This window comes from Eubalaena glacialis, chromosome 18, assembly GCF_028564815.1.
Source record: "Eubalaena glacialis isolate mEubGla1 chromosome 18, mEubGla1.1.hap2.+ XY, whole genome shotgun sequence".
Classification (NCBI taxonomy): Eukaryota; Metazoa; Chordata; class Mammalia; order Artiodactyla; family Balaenidae; genus Eubalaena; species Eubalaena glacialis.
In genome coordinates this window covers 65064768-65088419 of record NC_083733.1, presented here as the reverse complement: position 1 = coordinate 65088419, position 23652 = coordinate 65064768, and the positions used below count along the sequence as shown (strand labels likewise).

Sequence of the window (23652 nt, the reverse complement as noted above, 5' to 3'; positions counted from 1 at the left end):
CAGTAATAGCGCAGTGAGTGGCCTATCAATAAAATCCTTCCCCGACCTAGGAACGAGCATTCCTAGCACCATGCTATGAAATGGTCATGAAATGCCTCCCGAACAGGTTTGAACTTATGGCCATGAGGGGGCGCTGCAAACTAAACTTGGAACTTGCCGTCTGACTCTACAAGGCTTAAATCAATAGCTGGTGCAGTGGGTGACCTTCAAGACACCCTAAAAGTATTTTAGGGTGGAGATCAGGAATGAAGCACTCTGTGCGCTGTAAAAACGGTCAGAACAGGCCTTGGGATGTTTAGATATTTTCAGGAGAAGATTTTATGAGCCCCAATTCTTGAATCTCCTCGTATCTAGATAAGCACTAAGTCATTAATGGAGATATCTGCTCCTCATGACTAGCAGTAACCTCCACAGGAATGGTAGCAACATTCTGCAAAAATGTGTGCTTGATTGCATTTGTCCTCCTTCACCAAAATAACAGTTACAGTGACTTTTTCCCCCTACCTCTTCAGACCAGTTCCTCAGAGCTATCTGAGACTGTCTCCTGGGGTAAAGTCCTCATTTTGCCCCAAATAAAACAACGCACACCTCTCGCGTTGTGCATTTTTTCCAGTCGACATTCTCATAAAAAGAAAAATATTTTTTCCTTTTTTTTTTTTTTTGCTTTCTCTTTTTATGGTACCTATATGGGATGATGGATGCTTACTAAACTTATTGATAACTATTTCAACATATGAAAGTCAGAACATTATGCTGTACACCTTAAATTCATACAGTGATGTATGTCAAGTACATCGCAATAAAACTGGGGGGAAAAGTTTTAAGAGGCAAATAAAACACTTCGGGGGAAAAAGAAAAAAATGAACAATGCAATTTACAACAAATTTTTACAGTGTATTGCTCTTTTTAAAGCAATGGTTAGTGACGGAAATTATCACACGGCTTAGTCCTCCAGTCTCCAAGACTCCGGGATTTGTCCCTGAACCTCTGGAACTGACACGTGTTGTCATTCAGCCTCATCCGGCCACCTGGCTGAATGAGAAACAGAAAGGAAAAACTGTTCGGTAGGGTGTCAGCATGAATGGGCCATTCTACACAGGGAAAGTTTTGTATCTTCCATTCTAGTTTGTAATACAGAGCCAAGTCCAGCTCTTCTATCTTGAACTGCCTAAATTAATTCTAATTGCAGGAAACGTTCCGGGATGGAACTAGCGCCCCACAGCTACCACTTGGAGACCCACATTCCCAACCACTGAATTGCTTGAGCCGCAGGAGCGCGACGTGAGAGAAACCTGCTCTCACACTTTTTATTGAAACCGTTTTCAACTTGTCAGGAGGAAACATCTTAGTTTCAGACACAACTGAAAGCTTTTCTCTTAAACCTGTTCCAGATAAGAACTTCAGATGAGCGTATTCCTGGTACCTGAAAGTACCGTTACTCGCCCCGCCTCCAGACGCCGACTGAGCGGGTTAGGGCCCCCCTCCCGCCGCCTCTAACCCGTAGCGCTCCGCCCGGGCCGCGCTCCCGGAAGTTCCGCCTCTAAATCTGCGCGTGCGCAATTTCTTACGGAACCGGAAGTTTAGCTCTCGGAACGACGATCGCCCTGCGGAGCGTAAATTTCTCTTTTCTAGTGTAAATCTGTGCTACGCGGTCCCCCCTTACTCCATCCTCAGGGTCTCGGAGTCACTTCGGACCTAAAATCCCATCACCCAGCCCTCCGTCCGAAGGAAATCCAAACGCCGCCGATACAGGTCGGGTATGTTTTTCTTTGGGTTTGAATTCGCTGAGAGGCTGGTCGGTTCTCTTGGCTTTTCCGCCTTCGGTCCAGGTAGACACCTCCATTCGCGATATTTTCCTGTTTAAAACTCTTTAGTAACTCCGCCCGCCCCCTCGCCGCTGCATGTAACGTCCTCTTCCGCGAGGTGGATGCGCGCCGCGCCCCCCGCCCCCCCCCCCCCCCCCCCAGCCTCGCCCTGTCGGCCCCTGATGGGCAGGCAGGTCGCCCCGCAGAGGTCTCTCCCCGGTCCTGGGATTCTGGAGAGCCCGCACCTCTCCGGAGACCCCCTCCCTCCCTCCCAGCCCCTCTGTCCTCGCGTCTCCTCGGGCCTGTCCTTCGGCTCCCCCGGCCTCCCTTTCGTAGTCAGCCCTTCCCCTCACCCTGCGTTGGGGGAGGTGACCTGGGCCCGCCGCCTGACACCCATGGTTCTTCCATCCCAAATTCCACCCGATGGAAAATGGTCTCTTGCGGTTGGCGGGCCTCTTACTCAGTCTCCATCCCTGTAAATACGTTGGCGAGGCGATCAGGAGAAGCAGAGACAGAGAGACTGAGAGAGAAATAGAACAACTGAGGCAAAAGAATGAGGGAGCATCGATAGGAACATAGAGGATGGCTGAGCGACTTGTAAATAGACTGTAAAATGAAAGCGATTATGCCTTGAAAGGAGCAAGTGAATGAAATAGAGAAGTATATAAAAAGCTGGATCTCCAGAGTTTGACATAGAGCAACATAGAGAGAGGGGCTCTGGATCACCGGTAGCGGGCGGCGAACAGTGGTGAGGCCCTTCACACAGAGAGTCGGAGAGAGGATAAAATGTGGAACCATGGCCTTCATAGCATTGTGGTTCTGGGAGAGTATGAGGACAAGGGATGACAGGGAGAGCAGGAAGGAAGCACAGCCACTTGCCGTGCCAGAGGGTGGGGAAGAAGGGAGAGTAACAGGGATAGAAGGGGTGTAACCTGGAGGGCAGAGAGGGAGCACAGATAAGGGAAGAAAGAGGCAGAAATACATAGAGATTTAGGACAATCAGGAAGGGTGGAGAGAGAGAACATCAAGAGGGGGAGCAAGTTGCAGAGTGGGGCAGGACAGGTGTGAGAAAAGAAATAGAGAGGAGGGCAGAAATACCAGGAGAGTAGAGGGGAAGAGAAAGAGAAAGAAATAGGGAGACCCAAACAGAATGAAATGGAAACCCATAGTAGTGCAGACGGAAGGGGGGGAAACTGGATGCAGTCACAGTGTATTCCTCATATGTACAGAATTTTTATGCATCGGTTATATATCTATACATCTGGAAAAGACAAAGAAAGTGGGAGGTGTGCTGGGCTTGCTTCCTGTGAGTGGCGCTCAATCCAGACTTCACATTAGATGGATGAGGCATTTTGCCTATGCGTGTTTTCTACCCCCTGACTAGAGATGTCCCTTCATATCATCAGTGTGGTGTGCAGCCTCAGTAGTAGTTAACGTGCCCGAAGTGATTGCAGTCTGGATCCGTCATTGAACATCAGGACTCTGAGTCCCCCCGTTCCTGAGGGCTGAGATCTGGGCTGAGGCTGAGGGGATTCTGCTCTGCATGGGGATGGATCAGGGCTGGTCTGTGACCTGCAGGGGATCGTCGGGTCCAGCTGAGGTGCCCGCTGCTGCTGTGCACGTGAGGGCCTCACCAGGAGGGGAGCCTGATCTGAAGGAAAGTGTGGGAAAACTGACTTGTTGGTCTCTGTGTGGGAGTTTACTGTCCTGAGCCCCTCCTGGGACAGTGGGCAGCAGGGGACTGTCTGTTCCACATGCTGAGGTCTTCCCTGTGTGCGTGGTGGTGACTCAGGAAGGGGGTGTGTCGATTCTAAGCATTAAACAGCCTGTTTCCAGCTTTGAAGATCGACCTCTAAAGACTCACGTTGTCTGAGGAAGAAGCCTGGAAGAGGAGGGAGAGGAAAGAAAAGGAGTCAGAAATGGCTCTTTCTCAGGTAAAGTCATATTGTCAGTCGATTTTTCTGTCTGTCCTTCCTGAAATGCCCTTCTTTGGACTCGCTGATCTTGTCTGACTCTGAAGTATCCTGCCTGACACCTGTACAGTCACAGTCACCCGGGTCCTTCCCTCAGGGCCTGTCATCTCCACTTAGATCCCGTCACCCCATGACCCAGTGACCTGGAACTTGTGAGGAGTCTCCACTGGGCAGGGCTTCACCCCCATGGACTGGAGACGTGGTGTCAGCGCTATTGGGTGGCAGGGATTGCTTAGGGCCCCATCAGGATGCAGGATGCACTGTCTGCTCTCTGTCAACCAGGATAAAGAAGCTGCATATGGAAGTCAGGTATTAATATGCACAATGGTGGGGTAAAATCTGGAAAATAAACCAGTAAGCAGAAATTCTTTCTGACTTTTTCCAAGGCAATTGAAGCTAAATGACTGAGTCACTTTGTTCTAATCCTAATGATTGAGAATGAAATGGAATGGAAATTCAGAAGCAAACTTCAGTGATAATGGGTGTTTTATTGCTTCATTGAATTTAAACTGTGAAATCAACCTAAATTTCTGACAGTTGGAAATTCTTTAAGTCACTTTCATCACTTCCATTCCTCAGAAGTTGTCTTTTTACTCTGGATTATATCCTTTTACACACAGAAGTTTTTATCTTTGATGCAGGTATGGTTCTAGCTTCACTCTTTTTTAATTAATTTATTTTTAAAAATATTTTTAAAAATATTTATTTGTTTATTCATTTATTTGGTAGTGCAGGGTCTTAGTTGTGGCATGTGGTATCTTTATTGTGGCATACAGGATCTTTGTTGCTGCGTGCAGGATCTTTTAGTTGCGGCATGCAGACTCTTAGTTGTGGCATGCATGTGGGATCTAGTTCCCTGCCCAGGGATCAGACCTGGCCCCCTGCATTGGGAGCACAGGGTCTTAACCACTGGACCACCAGGGAAGTCCCCAACTTCATTCTTTGTTCTTTAATATAAATTTATTGATTTATTTTTGGCTGCATTGGGTCTTTGTTGCCGTGTGCAGGCTTTCTCTAGTTTTGGCGAGTGGGGGCTACTCTTCATTGCGGTGCGTGGGTGTCTCATTGTGGTGGCTTCTCTTGTTGCGGAGCACGGCTGTAGGCACACCAGCTTCAGTAGTTGTGGCACCCGGGCTCCGTAGTTGTGGCTCGTGGGCTCTAGAGTGCAGGCTCAGTAGTTGTGGCGCACAGGCTCCGCAGCATGTAGGATCTTCCTGGACCAGGGCTCAAACCCATGTCCCCTGCATTGGCAGGCGGGTTTTTAACCACTGCGCCACTGGGGAAGTGCCTTTTTTTTTTTAGTTATTTTTTAAAATGTTTATTTATTTATTTATTTATATTTTTGGCTGTGTTGGGTCTTAGTCGCGCCAAGCGGCCTCTTCGTTGTGGTGCACATGCTTCTCTCTAATTGTAGCACTGGCTTCTCTCTAGTTGTGGAGTGTGGGCTCTGTAGTTGTGGCACTCGGGCTTAGTTGCCCTGCGGCATGTGGGATCTTAGTTCTCCGATCGGGATCGAACTGGCGTCCCCTGCATTGCAAGACTGATTCTTAACCACTGGACCACGAGGGAAGTCCACCCCCACCAGGTTCATTCTTTTGCTAGTAGATATCTATTTTCTCAGTACCATTTCTTATTGAGACTGTCCTTTCCTCTTTGTGTAGTCTTGGCATCCTTGCCAATACATTTTTTGTATTTACCAAGGATTATTTCTTAGTTTTCTAATCTGCTCCACTGGTTTATGTATCTGTGTTTATGCCAGTACCACATCATCTTGATTACTTTGTAATATGTTTTGAAATCTAAAAGTGATGGCCTCTACCTTCTTTTTCAAGAGTATTTTGGCTATTTGGGGTCCCTTGTGATTGCCTATGAATTTTAGCATTATATTTTCTGTTACTCCAAAAATTGCCATTTAAATTTCGATTTGGATTCCATTGAATCTATAGAACTCTCTTGGTAATATAGTGATTTTTAGACTATTAACTTTTCCAATCCATGAGTGCAAAGTGTCTTTTTATTTATTTGTATCTCCATGGATTTCTCTTAGAACTTTTAGTGGTTTTCAGTGTACACGTCTTTCACCTACTTGGCTCATTTTTTTCCTCTGTATTGTATCCCATTGATGCTTTAGAAAATAGGATCGTTCTCTAATTTTCTGTTGACATTGTTCGTTGTGTATAGAAATGCAACTGGGGACTTCCCTAGTGGTCCAGTGGTTAAGTGCTCCCATTGCAGGGGGCCCGGGTTTGATCCCTGGTCAGGGAAGTAGATCCCACATGCATGCCACGACGAAGAGTTCGCATGCTGCAACTAAGAGCTCTCATGTTTTAACTAAGACCTGGAGCAGCCAAATAAATAAATCAACAAATATTAAAAAAACAAACAAACAAACAAAAAAACCCAGAACTACGGTTTAAAAAAAAAAAGAAATGCAACTGATTTTTGCGTGCTCATTTTTTATGCTGCAACTTTTCTAACGTTGCTCTTTGGAGTAGTAGTTTTCTCTTGGAATCTTTTTGATTTCTGCATATAAAACTTGTCACCTAAAAATAAGATAATTTTACTTCTTTTTCAGTTTGGATAACTTTGAATTTTTTCTTGGTGTCCAATGGCTCTGTCTGGGACGTTCAGTAATTTCTTGAACAGTAGGGTGGAGTGTGCATCTTTCTCCTTTTTGTTGTAATCATTTAGCAGTGTGGACTTCCCCTTCAGTACAGCTTTCACTGTCTGTTAGAAGTTTTCGTATGTAGTCTTTTTGTTTCCATTCAAGTATTCTTACATTTTCCTTGTGATTTCTTCTTTGGTGATTGCTTCTTTAAGAATGAGCTGTGTAATTTCCACATTTGGCAGATTTTCCTGTTTTGCTTCCACTTTCTATTTGTAATTTTATTTCCTTGTGTTTAGAGAAGATACTGTTTATGATCTCAGTCTTCTCTAATTTGTTCAGATTTGTTTTGTGGGAGATGTGGTCTGTCCTGGAGAATGTTTTATGCATGTTGGAGAAGGATGTGTTTTCTGCTGCTGTTGTTGGGTGGAGTGTTCTGTACATGTCTGTTAGGTACACTTGTACTGTAGTGTTTTTCAAGTCCTCTGTTTCCTTATTGATCTTCTTTTTGTTTCCACGTGTAGGTAAACCCAGGATATTGAAATCTGATACTAATATTGTGCTATCTATTTCTCTCTTTATTTCTGTTAAGATTTGCTTCATTTTAGGGCAAGCAATGATGTTAGATGTATACATATTTATAATTGTTCTAGCTTTTGGTAATTTTACCCTTTTACTGTTATATAATGTATTTTGTCTCGTGTTTGTGTACTTATTTTATTTTGTCTGATATAATGTAGTCACCCCTGCTGTCATTAGGATGGAATTTTTTTTTTCCTTTCACTTTTCGCCTTTCCATGTCCTTATATTTGTGAATGTTAACAGTTCCAACTCTGACACGCTCTCTCTGTGTTTCTTGTTTTTGTTCTCTGTTTTCCTCCTGTTACTTCCTCTAGTGGTCCCTGCTCAGGCACTCTGTACAGTGATGAAAGGCAGGAGCCCTGGCCAGCCCCCTTCACTCCACTGTAACTTCAGAGAGAATGCACTGAGTGTTTCCTTCTTCTTCTTTTGTTTTTTAATTAAAAAAAATCTTTTTGGCCGCACCTCGTGGCATGTGGGATCTTAGTTCCCCGACCACGGATCCAACCCATGCGCCGTGCTGTGGAAGCATGGAGTCTTAACCACTGGACCACCAGGGAAGTCCTGAGTGTTTCCTTCTTATTTCCTTCTTATCGTATCATTTGGTGAAGTGTTCTTGCTTAATTACAATATATTTTTTCCATATTCTTATTTGTCATGACTTTTAATTCTCCAGGAATTGTTAACTTTATTTTTGTGATAATTTGTTTCTTAATCTGTGGAAATTATGCATAATACTAATAAAATTTATAGTGTTGCATCAATGTTTTATTAGTAGGAAAAACAAACTTTTTATGGCTTTTGTTAATGCCTGCTTATGTATGTTTAAATGGAGAAAAATGGTATGTATATTTTTGAATATAATTATTTTATTGAGATTGCCCTTAAAGTATTCTGTTTTTTTCATGTTAGTACCACTTAGTAGAGTTGATACTTTTTCATCTCGCCAAAACTTCTGATATTCAAATGAATAAAAATGAGTATGAAAAAAAAATGCAAAAATATGTCCTGAGACAACACCCCTCATTGTGACTTTTGTTTAAAGCCACTGTGGCCTTTGTCATTTCTGAACTCACAACTCATACCCATAACTCATCTAGATATTGAATATCACTTAGTGTTTAAAACATAATGTGTAATACTTCTGCATAGACAACGAATTATCGAATTTTATTAGTATGTATTATATTTCATGTATTGTCCACAAATATGAAAAATCATGATTTTATGAAAAAGCATAAGAAATAAAACTTAGAGACGTACAATTTGCTCTGAATCCCTTTACATAGATCTGTCAGAATACATACTTCAACTGAATTGATCCTTACCCTTCTCTTGTCATTTGGTGTGAAAATGAGAACTCTACTCAGGGCCCCTTGGTGAAATGTGTTTTCATTTCAGGGACTGTTAACATTCAAGGATGTGGCCATAGAATTCACTGAGGAGGAGTGGGAATGCCTGGACCCTGCCCAGAGGGCCTTGTACAGGGACGTGATGTTGGAGAACTATAGGAACCTGATCTCCGTGGGTGAGGATAACTTCCCTCTAGATATTGCTGTCTGCCCTTGGGTATCTTTGCATTTTCCCTTCTGTGCCTCTTGGGAGCGCCTGTTTTTCTTGACTGATCTAAAATGCCTGCTGACCGAGATATGAAAACCTTCAGGATGCAGCATCAGGAGTTTAAATTTTTATTTAGTTATTTACTTTATGGCCTCACTGCACAGCACAGCATGTGTGATCTTAGTTCCCCGACCAGTTCTCAAACCCGCGTCCCCTGCAACCCTGCACTGGAAGCACGGTGTCTTAATCACTAGACCGCCAGGGAAATCCCGGCATCAGTTTAAACCTAACTTTCCTCAGATGATCTGTCCACTTCATGATACATCAGGAGATGTTTTAGAGCTTACATATTTACAAAGTTCATTGGAAGTTTTGGACATACCCACTTTCCTGTTTTCTACCCATGTACTTTTGAGTTAGGAGTTGTAGGAAGTGAGCTGCATTTCTGCTTTTTCTTTTTTTTGAATTTAATTTAATTTATTTTTTTATACAGCAGGTTCTTATTAGTCATCCATTTTATACACATCAGTGTATACATGTCAATCCCAATCTCCCAATTCATCACATCACCACCACCACCCCCCGCGGCTTTCCACGCTTGGTGTCCATACGTTTGTTCTCTACATCTGTGTCTCAATTTCTGTCCTGCAAACCGGTTCATCTGTACCATTTTTCTAGGTTCCACATATATGCGTTAATATACGATATTTGTTTTTCTCTTTCTGACTTACTTCACTCTGTATGACAGTCTCTAGATCCATCCACTACTCTATACAAATGACCCAATTTCGTTCCTTTTTATGGCTGAGTAATATTACATTGTATATATGTACCACCTCTTCTTTATCCATTTGTCTGTCAATGGGCATTTAGGTTGCTTCCATGACCTGGCTATTGTAAATAGTGCTGCAATGAACATTGGGGTGCATGTGTCTTTTTAAATTATGGTTTTCTCTGGGTATATGCCCAGTAGTGGGATTGCTGAGTCATATGGTAATTCTAATTTTAGTTGTTTAAGGAACCTCCATACTGTTCTCCATAGTGGCTGTATCAATTTACATTCCCACCAACAGTGTAGGAGGGTTCCCTTTTCTCCACACCCTCTCCAGCATTTGTTGCTTGTAGATTTTCTGATGATGCCCATTCTAACTGGTTGAGGTGATACCTCATTGTAGTTTTGATTTGCATTTCTCTAATAATTAGTGATGTTGAGCAGCTTTTCATGTGCTTCCTGGTCATCTGTATGTCTTTGGAGAAATGTCTATTTAGGTCTTCTGCCCATTTTTGGATTGGGTTGTTTGTTTCTTTAATATTGAGCTGCATGAGCTGTTTATATATTTTGGAGATTAATCCTTTGTCCGTTGATTCGTTTGCAAATATTTTCTCCCATTTTGAGGGTTGTCTTTTCATCTTGTTTATGGTTTCCTTTGCTGTGCAAAAGCTTGTTTCATTAGGTCCCATTTGTTTTATTTTTGTTTTTATTTCCATTACTGTAGGAGGTGGATCAAAAAAGACCTTGCTGTGATTTATGTCAAAGAGTGTTCTTCCTATGTTTTCCTCTAAGAGTTTTATAGTGTCCGGTCTTACATTTAGGTCTCTAATCCATTTTGAGTTTATTTTTGTGTATGGTGTTAGGGAGTGTTCTAATTTCATTCTTTTACATGTAGCTGTCCAGTTTTCCCAGCACCACCTATTGAAGAGACTGTCTTTTCTCCATTGTATATCCTTGTCTCCTTTGTCATAGATTAGTTGACCATAGGTGCATGGGTTTACCTCTGGGCTTTCTATCTTGTTCCATTGATCTATGTTTCTGTTTTTGTGCCAGTACCATATTGTCTTGATTACTGTAGCTTTGTAGTATAGTCTGAAGTCAGGGAGTCTGATTCCTCCAGCTCCGTTTTTTTCCCTCAAGACTGCTTTGGCTATTCGGGGTCTTTTGTGTCTCCATACACATTTTAAGATTTTTTGTTCTAGTTACGTAAAAAATGCCATTGGTAATTTGATAGGGATTGCATTCAATCTGTAGATTGCTTTGGGTAGTATAGTCATTTTCACAATATTTAGTTTTCCAATCCAAGAACATGGTATATCTCTCCATCTGTTGCTATCATCTTCAATTTCTTTTATCACTGTCTTATAGTTTTCTGCAAACAGGTCTTTTGTCTCCCTAGGTAGGTTTATTCCTAGGTATTTTATTCTTTTTGTTGCAATGGTAAATGGGAGTGTTTCCTTAATTTCTCTTTCAGATATTTCATCATTAGTGTATAGGAATGCAAGAGATTTCTGTGCATTAATTTTGTATCCTGCAACTTTACCAAATTCATTGATTAGCCCTAGTAGTTTTCTGGTGGCATCTTTAGGATTCTCTATGTATGGTATCATGTCATCAGCAAACAGTGACAGTTTTACTTCTTCTTTTCCAATTTGTATTCCTTTTATTTCTTTTTCTTCTCTGATTGCCATGGCTAGGACTTCCAAAACTATGTTGAATAATAGTGGTGAAAGTGGACATCCTTGTCTTGTTCCTGATCTTAGAGGAAATGCTTTCAGTTTTTCACCATTAAGAATGATGTTTGCTGTGGGTTTGTCATATATGGCCTTTATTATGTTGAGGTAGGTTCCCTCTATGCCCACTTTCTGGAGAGTTTTTATCATAAATGGGTGTTGAATTTTGTCAAAAGCTTTTTCTGCATCTATTGAGATGATCATGTTTGTTTTTTTTTTTAACTTATTTTATTTGTATTTATTTTTGGCTGTATTGGGTCTTCATTGCTGTGCGTGGGCTTTCTCTAGTTGTGGCGAGCAGGGACTACTCTTGATTGTGGTGCACAGGCTTCATTGTGGTGGCTTCTTTTGTTGTGGAACACGGGCTCTAGGCATGCGGGCTTCAGTAGTTGTGGCACGTGGGCTCAGTAGTTGTGGCTCACAGGCTCTAGAGCACAGGCTAAGTAGTTGTGGCACATGGGCTTAGTTGCTCCACGGCATGTGGGATCTTCCCAGACCAGGGCTCGAACCCGTGTCCCCTGCATTGGCAGGCAGATTCTTAACCACTGCACCACCAGGGAAGCCTGGTCATATGGTTTTTATTCTTCAATTTGTTAATATGGTGTATCACATTGATTGATTTGCGTATATTGAAGAATCCTTGCATCCCTGGGATAAATCCCACTTGATCATGGTGTATGATCCTTTTAATGTGTTGCTGTATTCTGTTTGCTAGTATTTTGTTGAGGATTTTTGCATCTATATTCATCAGTGATATTGGTCTGTAATTTTCTTTTTTTGTAGTATCTTTGTCTGGTTTGGGTATCAGGGTGATGGTGGCCTGATAGAATGAATTTGGGAGTGTTCCTGCCTCTGCAATTTTTTGGAAGAGTTTGAGAAGGATGGGTGTTAGCTCTTCTCTAAATGTTTGTTAGAATTCACCTGTGAAGCCATCTGGTCCTGGACTTTTGTTTGTTGGAAGATTTTTAATCACAGTTTCAATTTCATTACTTGTGATTGGTCTGTTCATAATGTCTATTTCTTTCTGGTTCAGTCTTGGAAGGTTATACCTTTCTAAGAATTTGTCCATTTCTTCCAGGTTGTCCATTTTATTGGCATAGAGTTGCTTGTAGTAGTCTCTTAGGATGCTTTGTATTTCTGTGGTGTCTGTTGTAACTTCTCCTTTTTCATTTCTAATTTTATTGATTTGAGTCCTCTCTGTCTTTTTCTTGATGAGACTGGCTAATGGTTTATCAATTTTGTTTATCTTCTCAAAGAACCAGCTTTTAGTTTTATTGATCTTTGCTATTGTTTACTTTGTTTCTATTTCATTTATTTCTGCTCTGATCTTTATGATTTCTTTCCTTCTGCTAACTTTGGGTTTTGTTTGTTCTTCTTTCTCTAGTTCTTTTAGGTGTAAGGTTAGATTGTTTATTTGAGATTTTTCTTGTTTCTTGAGGTAGGCTTGAATAGCTATAAACTTCCCTCTTGGAACTGCTTTTGCTGCATCCCATAGGTTTTGGATCGTTGTGTTTTCATTGTCATTTGTCTCTAGGTATTTTTTGATTTCCTCTTTGATTTCTTCAGTGATCACTTGGTCATTTAGTAATGTATTGTTTAGCCTCCATGTGTTTGTATTTTTTACGTTTTTTTCCCTGTAATTGATTTCTAATCTCATAACGTTGTGGTCAGAAAAGATGCTTGATACGATTTCAATTTTCTTAAATTTACTGAGGCTTGATTTGTGACCCAAGATGTGATCTATCCTGGAGAATGTTCCATGCGAACTTGAGAAGAAAGTGTAATGTGCTGTTTTTGGATGGAATGTCCTATAAATATCAATTAAATCTCTCTGGTCTATTGTGTCACTTAAAGCTTGTGTTTCCTTCTTTATTTTCTGTTTGGATGATCTGTCCATTGGTGTAAATGAGGTGTTAAAGTCCCCCACTATTATTGTGTCACTGTCGATTTCCTCTTTTATAGCTGGTAGCAGTTGCCTTATGTATTGAGGTGCTCCTATGTTGGGTGCGTATATATTTATAATTGTTATATCTTCTTCTTGGATTGATCCCTTGATCATTATGTAGTGTCCTTCCTTGTCTCTTGTAACATTCTTTATTTTAAAGTCTATTTTATCTGATATGAGTATTGCTACTCCAGCTTTCTTTTGATTTCCATTTGCATGGAATATCTTTTTCCATCCCCTCAACTTTCAGTCTGTGTGTGTCCCTAGGTCTGAAGTGGGTCTCTTGTAGACAGCATATATCTGTATCTTGTTTTTGTATCCATTCAGCAAGCCTGTGTCTTTTGGTTGGAGCATTTAATCCATTCACGTTTAAGGTAATTATTGATATGTATGTTCCTGTGACCATTTTCTTAATCGTTTTGGGTTTGTTTTTGTAGGTCCTTTTCTTCTCTTGTGTTTCCCACTTAGAGAAGTTCCTTTAGCATTTGTTGTAGAGCTGGTTTGGTGGTGCTGAATTCTCTTAGCTTTTGCTTGTCTGTAAAGCTTTTGATTTCTCCATCGAATCTGAATGAGATCCTTGCTGGGTAGAGTAATCTTGGTTGTAGGTTTTTCCCTTTCATCACTTTAAATGTGTCATGCCACTCCCTTCTGGCTTGTAGAGTTTCTGCTGAGAAATCAGCTGTTAACCTTATGGGAGTTCCCTTGTATGTTATTTGTCGTTTTTCCCTTGCTGCTTTCAATAATTTTTCCTTGTCTTTAATTTTTGCCAATTTGATTGCTATGTGTCTCGGCGTGTTTCTCCTTGGGTTTATCCTGTATGGGACTCTCTGCGCTTCCTGGACTTGGGTGGCTATTTCCTTTCCCATGTGAGGGAAGTTTTTGATTATAATCTCTTCAAATATTTTCTCTGGTCCTTTCTCTCTCTCTTCTCCTTCTGGGACCCCTATAATGCGAATGTTGTTGCGTTTAATGTTGTCCCAGAGGTCTCTTAGGCTGTCTTCATTTCTTTTCATTCTTTTTTCTTTATTCTGTTGTGCAGCAGTGAATTCCACCATTCTGTCTTCCAGGTCACTTATCCGTTCTTCTGCCTCAGTTATTCTGCTATTGATTCCTTCTAGTGTATTTTTCTTTTCAATTATTGTATTGTTCATCTGTTTGTTTGTTCTTTAATTCTTCTAGGTCTTTGTTAAACATTTCTTGCATCTTCTCGATCTTCCATTCTTTTTCCGAGGTCCTGGATCATCTTCACTATCATTATTCTGAATTCTTTTTCTGGAAGGTTGCCTATTTCCACTTCATTTAGTTGTTTTTCTAGGGTTTTATCTTGTTTCTTCATCTGGTACATAGCCGTCTGCCTTTTCATCTTGTCTATCTTTCTATGAATGTGGTTTTTGTTCCACAGGCTGCAGGATTGTAGTGCTTCTTGCTTCTGCTGTCTTCCCTCTGGTGGATGTGGCTATCTAAGAGGCTTGTGCAAGTTTCCTGATGGGAGGGACTGGTGGTGGGTAGAGCTGGCTGTTGCTCTGGTGGGCAGAGCTCAGTAAAACTTTAATTGACTTGTCTGCTGATGGGTGGGGCTGTGTCCCCTCCCTGTTGGTTGTTTGGCCTGAGGTGACCCAACACTGGAGCCTACCCAGGCTCTTTGGTGGGGCTAATGGCAGACTCTGGGAGGGCTCACGCCAAGGACTACTTCCCAGAACTTCTGCTGCCAGTGTCCTTGTCCCCACGGTGAGACACAGCCACCCCCCGCCTCTGCAGGAGACCCCCCAACACTAGCAGGTACGTCTGGTTCAGTCTCTATGGGGTCAGTGCTCCGTCCCCTGGGTCCTGATGCACACACTACTTTGTGTGTGCCCTCCAAGAGTGGAGTCTCTGTTTCCCCCAGTCCTGTCAAAGTCCTGCAATCCAATCCCGCTAGCCTTCAAAGTCTGATTCTCTAGGAATTCTTCCTCCCGTTGCCGGACCCCCAGGTTCGGAAGCCTGAGGTGGGGCTCAGAACCTTCACTCCAGTGGGTGGACTTCTGTAGTATAAGTGTTCTCCAGTTTGTGGGTCACCCACCCAGCAGTTATGGGATTTGATTTTATTGTGATTGTGCCCCTCCTACTGTCTCATTGTGGCTTCTCCTTTGTCTTTGGATGTGGGGTGTCTTTTTTGGTGAGTTCCAGTGTCTTCCTGTCGATGATTGTTCAGCAGTTAGTTGTGATTCCAGTGCCTTCACAAGAGGGAGTGGATTTCTGCATTTTAGCTGTTCCCTGTGTATGCAAAAGGAGGCAAGCAGTGGGTAAGTTTCTGAAATATTTTTCTAGATCCCTCAGTAGTGTCCTCAATCCTTAGCTGAATAACGAACCATGATTCTGGAAAAGCCACAGCAAACCATGTTTCTTTTTTCTCAGGTGTAGGAATTTCTGTTTATCATCTGAATATTTTACCCATACTGTAGCAAGAGGCAGAATGCTGGGCTGTGGAGAGTGACATGAATGCAGCTTGGGGATGTATCAAAGTGTGAACACAGGTCAGATCTCAGAAGGGCAGAAGGGCAGCCTCATTACTAATAGTGTTTGGGAACTCTGCCCTAGTCAGACAGTTATAGGACTCTGTCCTTCAACACGTAAAATGAATTCTTTCACTCTCCAGTGGGTCTGCCGCTCAAACAGACACAGAAGCACAATTTTTATCTTGATCTACGACACTCGCCATCTGGCTCCTGTGAACTTGCTGTTGCTTGTCTTTGAGGAGCATGAGGCAGGCTGTTTTATGGAGGTCCCTTGCCCTCTCATCTCTCCTTCAGGGCATGATTCCACTGGATGCTCAGTTGTCAGTCCAGTCACCAATCCCTGAACATTTCCTGCTTCCGTCCCCATTTGATATTTTTAGGAAGCCTCATCAGAAGATGGGAAAACACTGGCTGCTCTTTGATTCCATCTGGCACCTCAGAACCTGCATTAATCTGTCTCAATCCCTGTCTTCTTGTTTAGATCCCTGAGCCATTTCTGTTTTTAAAAAATTTTTAAATTTGTTTTTGGCTGTGTTGGATCTTCATTGCTACGCACGGGCTTTTCTCTAGTTGCGGCAAGCGGGGACTACTCTTTGTTGTGGCGCGCAGGCTTCTCGTTGTGGTGGCTTCTCTTGTTGCGGAGCACATGCTCTAGGTGTGCAGGCTTCAGTAGTTGTGGCGCGCAGGCTTCAGTAGTTGTGGCATGCAGGCTCGGTAGTTGTGGCTCACGGGCTCTAGAGTGCAGCCTCAGTAGTTGTGGCACACGGGCTTATTTGCTCCATGGCATGAAGAATCTTCCCAGGCCAGGGCTCGAACCCGTGTCCACTGCATTGGCAGGTGGATTCTTAACCACTGCGCCACCAGGGAAGCCCTATAATATTTTTCTGCTACGTACAAATCACTTCAAGCTATGTAGTGGAGTGGTCATCATGGATGTGAGAAAGTATCAACAGAGCCTGACTGGTAAGTCTTTCCAGGTTTTTTTTCTGATTTTGAGGAATGCCACAAACCCATGTCTCAAAGTTACTAGAATTCCATTTTATCCCCATTCTCAATAACAATTGTCACCTCTGGTCTTTTTAATGAGAGCTATTCTCACAGGCATGATGTAATATCTCATTGTGGTTTTTATTATCATTCCTCCTGAGGACACCTCTGAAAATTGGGAGGCTTCCTCCAGTTCAATCTCAATGCAATTTAAGAAAGAACTGGGGAGTCAAAGGCCAGCAAATTGTCATGAACTTTCCTACACTTTTTGGTTTAGTGTTTTCGGGATAGGCAATTGCTTGGGTGGTATGGCTTCTTAACTCGTTTGTAGAGTTTTCCCAAAGGCTTGTATGTTTATATATTGTTTTAAACTTAGGTTCCTCATGTGTTAATGAGTGCCTGTTGTTTACTTTTCTGCTATCCTGCTGATATCACTCCTCATTGGTTTCATTTTTTTCCTTGCAAAGCTAGTGTTAAGAAATATAATGATATGATTTCTCGTAATTTGAGAGGTAGGCTAATTTTAATGTTTGATCACATGGAGTGTTAGCATGAACTTTTGATATTCTAAAGCCAGTACATTTCTTTGTTTAAAGTATATTTATAGTTAATATTTTAGTAGCATTCTTTCTTGTGTTCACATTCTTAACTAATGTAGTCATATCCTTAAAATGCTCAGACTTTGGCTGTTAATATAACTAGAGAATATTTCATTTATTAATATTTAATTTTGATTTACAGATGATATAACATTTCAGAATGTTTTCTGCTTCTTCATTGGCACATAGTTTTATAGGAGTTATTTAGAAAAATATTTTCATTATATCATGGACATTTTATAGCAATTACTCTATTACCACGAAAATAGTGTCAGGGCTCTTTTATGTCAGGCAAATTAGATTTAAAGTTATAGATAAATTTAATATCGTATTACATGCTTCATAGATAACCACCATCCACAACCGCCATCAGTGAGCATTACGTTAAATTATAGTAGTACCAGTCAGGGATTGTTGTGGTCCTCAGGAACTGTAATTTTTCTCCACAAACTCCGTTCATTTTTCAGAATTATTCTTCCTTCCTCTGTGTCTTTGCCACTGGATTAGTTTCTGCCCTAGAGCGTTGCATGTTTGAGATGTGAGCATTTACTGCTTTTCCCCTTGTGTACTCTTTTGCCTCAGCAAATTACTTTGCTGATGCCTTCCTGCTGCTAGGACTGTGGGCTTAGTGTAGTGTAAGAGTGTTGGGTGGGAGGGACACAGCCAGTCTCTAAGATGTGTTTTTTGTTCTGACATACCATCTCCTAGAACCGCAACGTCAATTCAGCTGTGTTTCAATGACAGTGCACACTTGGTGAGTTGAGAATGTTTCTGAAAAACTTTGTTCCCATTTACCAATTCCCACAGACAATTACAAGTGCCTAATGAACATCACTAGAGTGTAGTAGAGACTTTCCCTTTTTTATGACCCCTGAAGGCAGTCAGGGGGTTCACATGGAGGAAACAGAAAACTCAGAGGTCTTACACTGGTTAGTGATGTTAAATATATTTTCTTTTTCCTACTTTTATTCTGTATATTGATTTTAGGGAAACGTCTCTTACTCTTTTTGCCCATTATCTAATTTCGCAGCCCCGTTCCATCAAGGCAAGCCAAGGGACCAGTTTTGGCAAATAAGTTGTGAGTGGAAGTAATGAATTTCTCATCTGAATCACTGAGTCCGTATTTTTAATAAGTCACAATATCACACCTAAGAATTCTGATTTTACAGATATACCCAGGATGTATGTAAACATTTATCCACATTAACATGCTGTAAAAAATTGTCAATAGAAGCATTTTTCCTAACAGCCAGAACTTTTAACTTTGAGCTAATTTCTGTACACCTGTAGAGTTCAGATGGAGATCCTTTTTTTCCCCCCACTATAAATATTCTTTAGAGTAGCACCAGTTTTTCAGTTATTCTTTCATTAAATTGTCTTGGTGCTTTAGTCTGGTGGGCTGCTTGGGTTGAGGGTCATCTTAAGAATATGTTTTCTCACACTTAAGTCCAGATGCACATCCTGGTTCTCTCACTGGTTTCTTTGTCTATTGAGGTCATGTACATAATCCTCTGAGTCTACTTCCTTTCCTTGAAAAATCTTGATAATTTTCCTCAAGCCTTTTCAAAGGAATAAGTACTGTTAGATGGCTTTGAATAGTGTATTTTTTATAGTAAAAACGCAAGTTATTTTGGCTGAAAAGATATATTATTATTCTGTTATTTTTGTTATACTATCTCTTTGTCTGCATTATATCTTGTATACCTTATTTTTGCAACTTGTTCCCGACAATATTGTATCTGACCATAATTAAATAAATTTACAAATTTTCATTACATGTATGCCAGAGCCAATGAACTGGATGTTTAAGGTCCCTGCATATGTAGGGAGTTGCTCATTTATTGGCTGCTCATTTAACTGGAGAATGTTTCATTTATTGATAATTAATTTATTTAATTTTGATTTCCAGATGGTGATCTTACAGATGTTTTATGCTTCTTCATGGGTACATAGTTTTATAGGAGGTTTTTAGAAATATTTAGTTGTTTTTAAAAAATGTCTTATTGGTACTTCTCTGGTTGTCCAGCAGTTAAGACATCTTGTTCCCAATTCGGGGGGCACTGGTTCGATCCCTGGTCGGGGAACTATGATCCCGTATGCCACATGGGCCTGGTCAAAAAAAAATTTTTTTTATCAAATTCTTCATTTTCTCTGTGTTATATTTGTTTCCCAGTTCTAAAGTGGCAGTCATTTAGATTATTCATTAGATAAGCTAGTTTTGGTTTATTTATTGTTACAATATATTTTTGGTTCTTTAGCATTTATTCATGTATAGTAAGTATTCTGAAAAAATATATACATATATACACACACACACACACACACACGCACACACACACATAGTTTAATATCCTTTTCTCCTCGAGTAAAGATTACCAGTATGTTTACTGATAATTGGTATGTGCTTTGGCATCATGGGTGAAAACTACACTTTGATAGCTAACAGCAGTTTTTCCAATGTGAGTATTTTGTTATAGGTTGTTTAAAAGTGTGCCATAAAATTACTGGAATTACCTCTGATGACTTTAGCTTTAGTAAAGAATCATTCCTACTGTGTTTCTACAAATTGTAATATCATGGTTGGTGAGGTTCATAACTTTGCTTGGTAGAAGTATTATTTGGTTTAGTATGGTTTATTTAACCTGAAACATTTATTCATGAATTGCAATGAATGGGATACTTACCGTTCTTTATATCTTGTAGATATCTCTTATATGCATGTGATCAAGATATTACAACTGAAAGCAAATACTGATAGAGGAGAAGTATTCCAAACAGTGATGTCAGAAAGACATGAAAGGAATGAAGTGAAACATTTTTACCTCAGCGATGTTCAAGAAAATATATATGACTTAGTGTCTCAGAAGAGAGATGAGGAAAGTAATTACAAACGAATACCTATAACCCATAACGAAAATCTCACTGAGAAGGGAGATCAACATGTTAGAAGTGTTGCAGGAATCAAGCCTATTGAAAATAGGCTGGCATTAAGCTTTTGGGTTGAACTGCATATATTTAAAAGTGAAGAGAAGATTGATGAATTTATTCAAGTGGACAAGGATATCAGGAGTAGTGCCTCATTTTCACCACTTGAAGGAACTTCTTCTAGTGTGCAAAACAACATTTCTAATACATATGCGAGTGGTTTTATGCGTCCTTCAGTAGTGACACAAGAACAGGAAGCACACAGGGAAAGATCTTACAGATGTAATCTGTGTGGCAAAACCTTCCTTCAGGGATCATACCTCAAAAGACACCAGATCTTCCATACAGCAGGGAAAGTACATAAATGTGATGTATGTGAAAAAGTCTTTACTCACAATTCATACCTTGCAAGTCATCAGAGAACTCATACTGGAGAGGAACCTTACAAATGTAATGAGTGTGGGAAAATCTTTCATTACAGCTCAGAACTTGGAAGACATCAGTTTCTCCATACAGAAGAGAAATTACATAAATGTGATGTATGTGAAAATGTCTTTATTCGAAATTCATTCCTTGCAAGATATCAGAGAAATCATAATGGGGAGAAACCTTATAAATGTAATGAGTGTGGCAAATTCTTTAATCAAAAGGCATACCTTACAAAGCATCAGAGAGTTCATAATGAGGAGAAGTCTTACAAATGTAATGTGTGTAGTAGGGTCTTCAATCGAAATTCAAATCTTGAAAGTCATCAGAGAATTCATACTGGAGAGAAACCTTACAAATGTAATGACTGTGGCAGGTTCTTTTCTCAAAAGCCAAACCTTGGAAAGCATCAGAGAGTTCATACTGGAGAGAAACCTTACAAATGTAATGAGTGTGGGAAAATCTTTCATTACAGCTCAAAACCTGGCAGACATCAATTTCTCCTTACAGAAGAGAAATTACATAAATGTGATGTGTGTGAAAATGTCTTTCCTCAAAATTCATTACTTGCAAGATATCAGAGAAGTCATACTGGGGAGAAACCTTATAAATGTATTGAGTGTGGTAAGTTTTTTAGTCGAAAAGCACACCTTAAAAGTCATAAGGGAACTCATACTGGAGAGAAACCTTACAAATGTATTAAGTGTGGCAAGCTCTTTAGTCGAAAAAGTAACCTAACAAGACATCAGAGAATTCATACGGGAGAGAAACCTTATAAGTGTATTGGGTGTGGTAAGTTCTTTAGTCGAAAAGCACACCTTATAAGACACCAGACGATTCATACTGGAGAGAATCCTTACAAATGTAATGAGTGTGCCAAGGTCTTTAGTGAAATATCACACCTTGTAAGTCATCAAAAAATTCATACCAGAGAGAACTGATACAAATGTAATGAGTTTGGCAAAACCTTTTATCACATTTCAGCCCTCACTCAACACCTGAGAATCCATACAGGACAGAAATGATATTGGGTTGCCCAGAAGGTTCAGTTTTTTCCGTAAGATGGCTCTAGGAGCACTTAGTTGTCTTTAACTTCATTCAAACAATTTTGTTAGATTTTATGTGACAGCTGCGATATCAGCGTGCATTTTAAAAAAAGACTTATCAAAATTGGTGAATTTTTGTGCAGCCATTTTAATATTGAAGATGGAAGGAACAAAACAACATGTTCAGCATATTACGCTTCATTATTTCAAGAAAGGTAAAAACGCAACTGAAACGCAAAAAAAGATTTGTGCAGTGTGTGGAGAAGGTGCCGTGACTGACAGAACGTGTCAAAAGTGGTTTGTGAAGTTTCGTGCTGGAGATTTCTCTCTGGACGATGCTCCACGGTCAGGTAGACCGTTTGAAGTTGATAGCAATCAAATCGAGACATTAATTGAGAACAATCAACGGTATACCACGTGGGAGATAGCCGACATACTCAAAATATCCAAATCAAGCGTTGAAAATCATTTGCACCAGCTTGGTTATGTGAATTGCTTTGATGCTTGGGTTCCACATAAGTTAAGCGGAAAAAAAAACCTTCTTGACCGTATATCTGCATGTGATTCTCTACTTAAACATAATAAAAAGTTCTGTTTTTAAAACAAATTGTGATGGGTGATGAAAAGTGGATACTGTACAATCATGTGGAATGGAAGTGATCGTGGGGCATGTGAAGTGAACCACCACCAACCACATGGAAGGCTAGTCTTCATCCAAAGAAGGTGATGTTGTGTCTGCAGTGGGATTGGAAGTCCTCTATTATGAGCTCCTTCCAGAAAACCAAACGATTAATTCCAACAAGTGCTGCTCCCAGTTAGACCAACTGAAAGCAGCACTCGATGAAAAGCATCCAGAATTAGTCAACAGAAAATGCATAATCTTCCATCAGGATAACGCAAGACCACATGTTTCTTTGATGACCAGGCAAAAACTGTTACAGCTTGGCTGGGAAGTTCTAATTCATCCACTGTATTCACCAGACATTGCACCTGTGGATTTCTGTTTATTTCGGTCTTTACAAAATTCTCTCAATGGAAAAAATTTCAATTCCCTGGAAGACTGTAAAAGGCACCTGGCACAGTTCTTTGCTCAAAAAGATGAAAAGCTTTGGGAAGTTGGAATTATGAAGTTTCCTGAAAAATGGCAGAAGGTAGTGGAACAAAAGGGTGAATATGTTGTTCAATAAAGTTCTTGGTGAAAATGAAAAAAATGTGTCTTTTATTTTTTCTTAAAAACAGAAGGCACTTTTTGGCCAACTCAATATAAATGTGATGAATTTGGCAGTCTATAGTTGAAATTCAGACCTTGCAATTCATCAGAGAATTCATAATGCAGAAAAATCTTTAAAAGGTAATGAGTGGTGGAAAGCCTTTAGTGAGATCTCAACCTGTACTACAAATCAGGTAATAAATACAGAGGGGAAATCATATTAATGTGATATATGTGGAAAGGTCTTCATTCAAAATTGACACTTTAGGGACATCCCTGTTGATCCAGTAGTTAAGACACAAATGTAATGTGTGTGGAAAGGCTTTTACCCAAAGCTCACAAGGTGGGACATACTGGAGTGATACCTTATAAATGAAATGAGTGTGACAAAACCTTTTCTTGACTTCAAGTATTAGTTAACAGCAGACAGTCCATTGAAAAGAAACCCTACAAATGTATGAGCAGAGGCTTTATCCAGCCCTCACAATGCACTAGATTTCTCAATATATATCTTTGAGAGAAACCACACAAAGCAGTATGTGTGCTAAGGCTTGTACCTGAAGATCAACGCTCTGAAACATAGAGAATGTATTTTGAAGAGCAACGTTTCAAATGTCATGAATGTTGTAAAAATTTTCAGCAGCCATCCACACCTTTGTTGTAATGAGAGCATTCATACAGGTCAGAAACTATAGATACTTACTGAACATGGAAAGAAATTGACACAACAGTGCATCCTCAGGGTTCACCAAAGAACTCATATTGGGAGGGAATCCTTACAAATGTAAGGATTCCCTTAACGTTAGGTAAATTTTTTGAATTAGGTAAATTTTTTGAGCAATTTGAGCAATTCTTACAGACGAGATATCAGAGAATCCATACTAGGAATAAATGTCTTATTTGTCCAAGGTTAATGTGAGATACTATATGCTGCAGAATCATTGCAAGTGACAATACGTTAAAACGTATGACATGATGTTTATAGTACCAGA

The 23652-nt window shown here is 40.4% G+C and overlaps 1 protein-coding gene across 1 annotated transcript; it reads left to right on the top strand.

Annotated features, from left to right (window-relative positions):
- The first annotated feature begins 1595 nt into the window (after positions 1–1595).
- On the top strand, positions 1596–22643 carry LOC133078669 (zinc finger protein 160-like). Its single transcript, XM_061173812.1, has 3 exons — positions 1596–3739; positions 8364–8490; positions 19757–22643. The coding sequence occupies exons 1-3, from the start codon at positions 3725–3727 to the stop codon at positions 21343–21345; spliced, it is 1731 nt and encodes a 576-aa protein (XP_061029795.1). The 5' UTR covers positions 1596–3724; the 3' UTR covers positions 21346–22643.
- Positions 22644–23652: the final 1009 nt, after the last annotated feature.

Bases quoted from the DNA above. Each gene is read 5' to 3' on its own strand.
- LOC133078669 (XM_061173812.1), top strand. The intron at 8,491-19,756 runs GTGAGGATAACT...TATATCTTGTAG, and splicing joins TAGGAACCTGATCTCCGTGG to ATATCTCTTATATGCATGTG.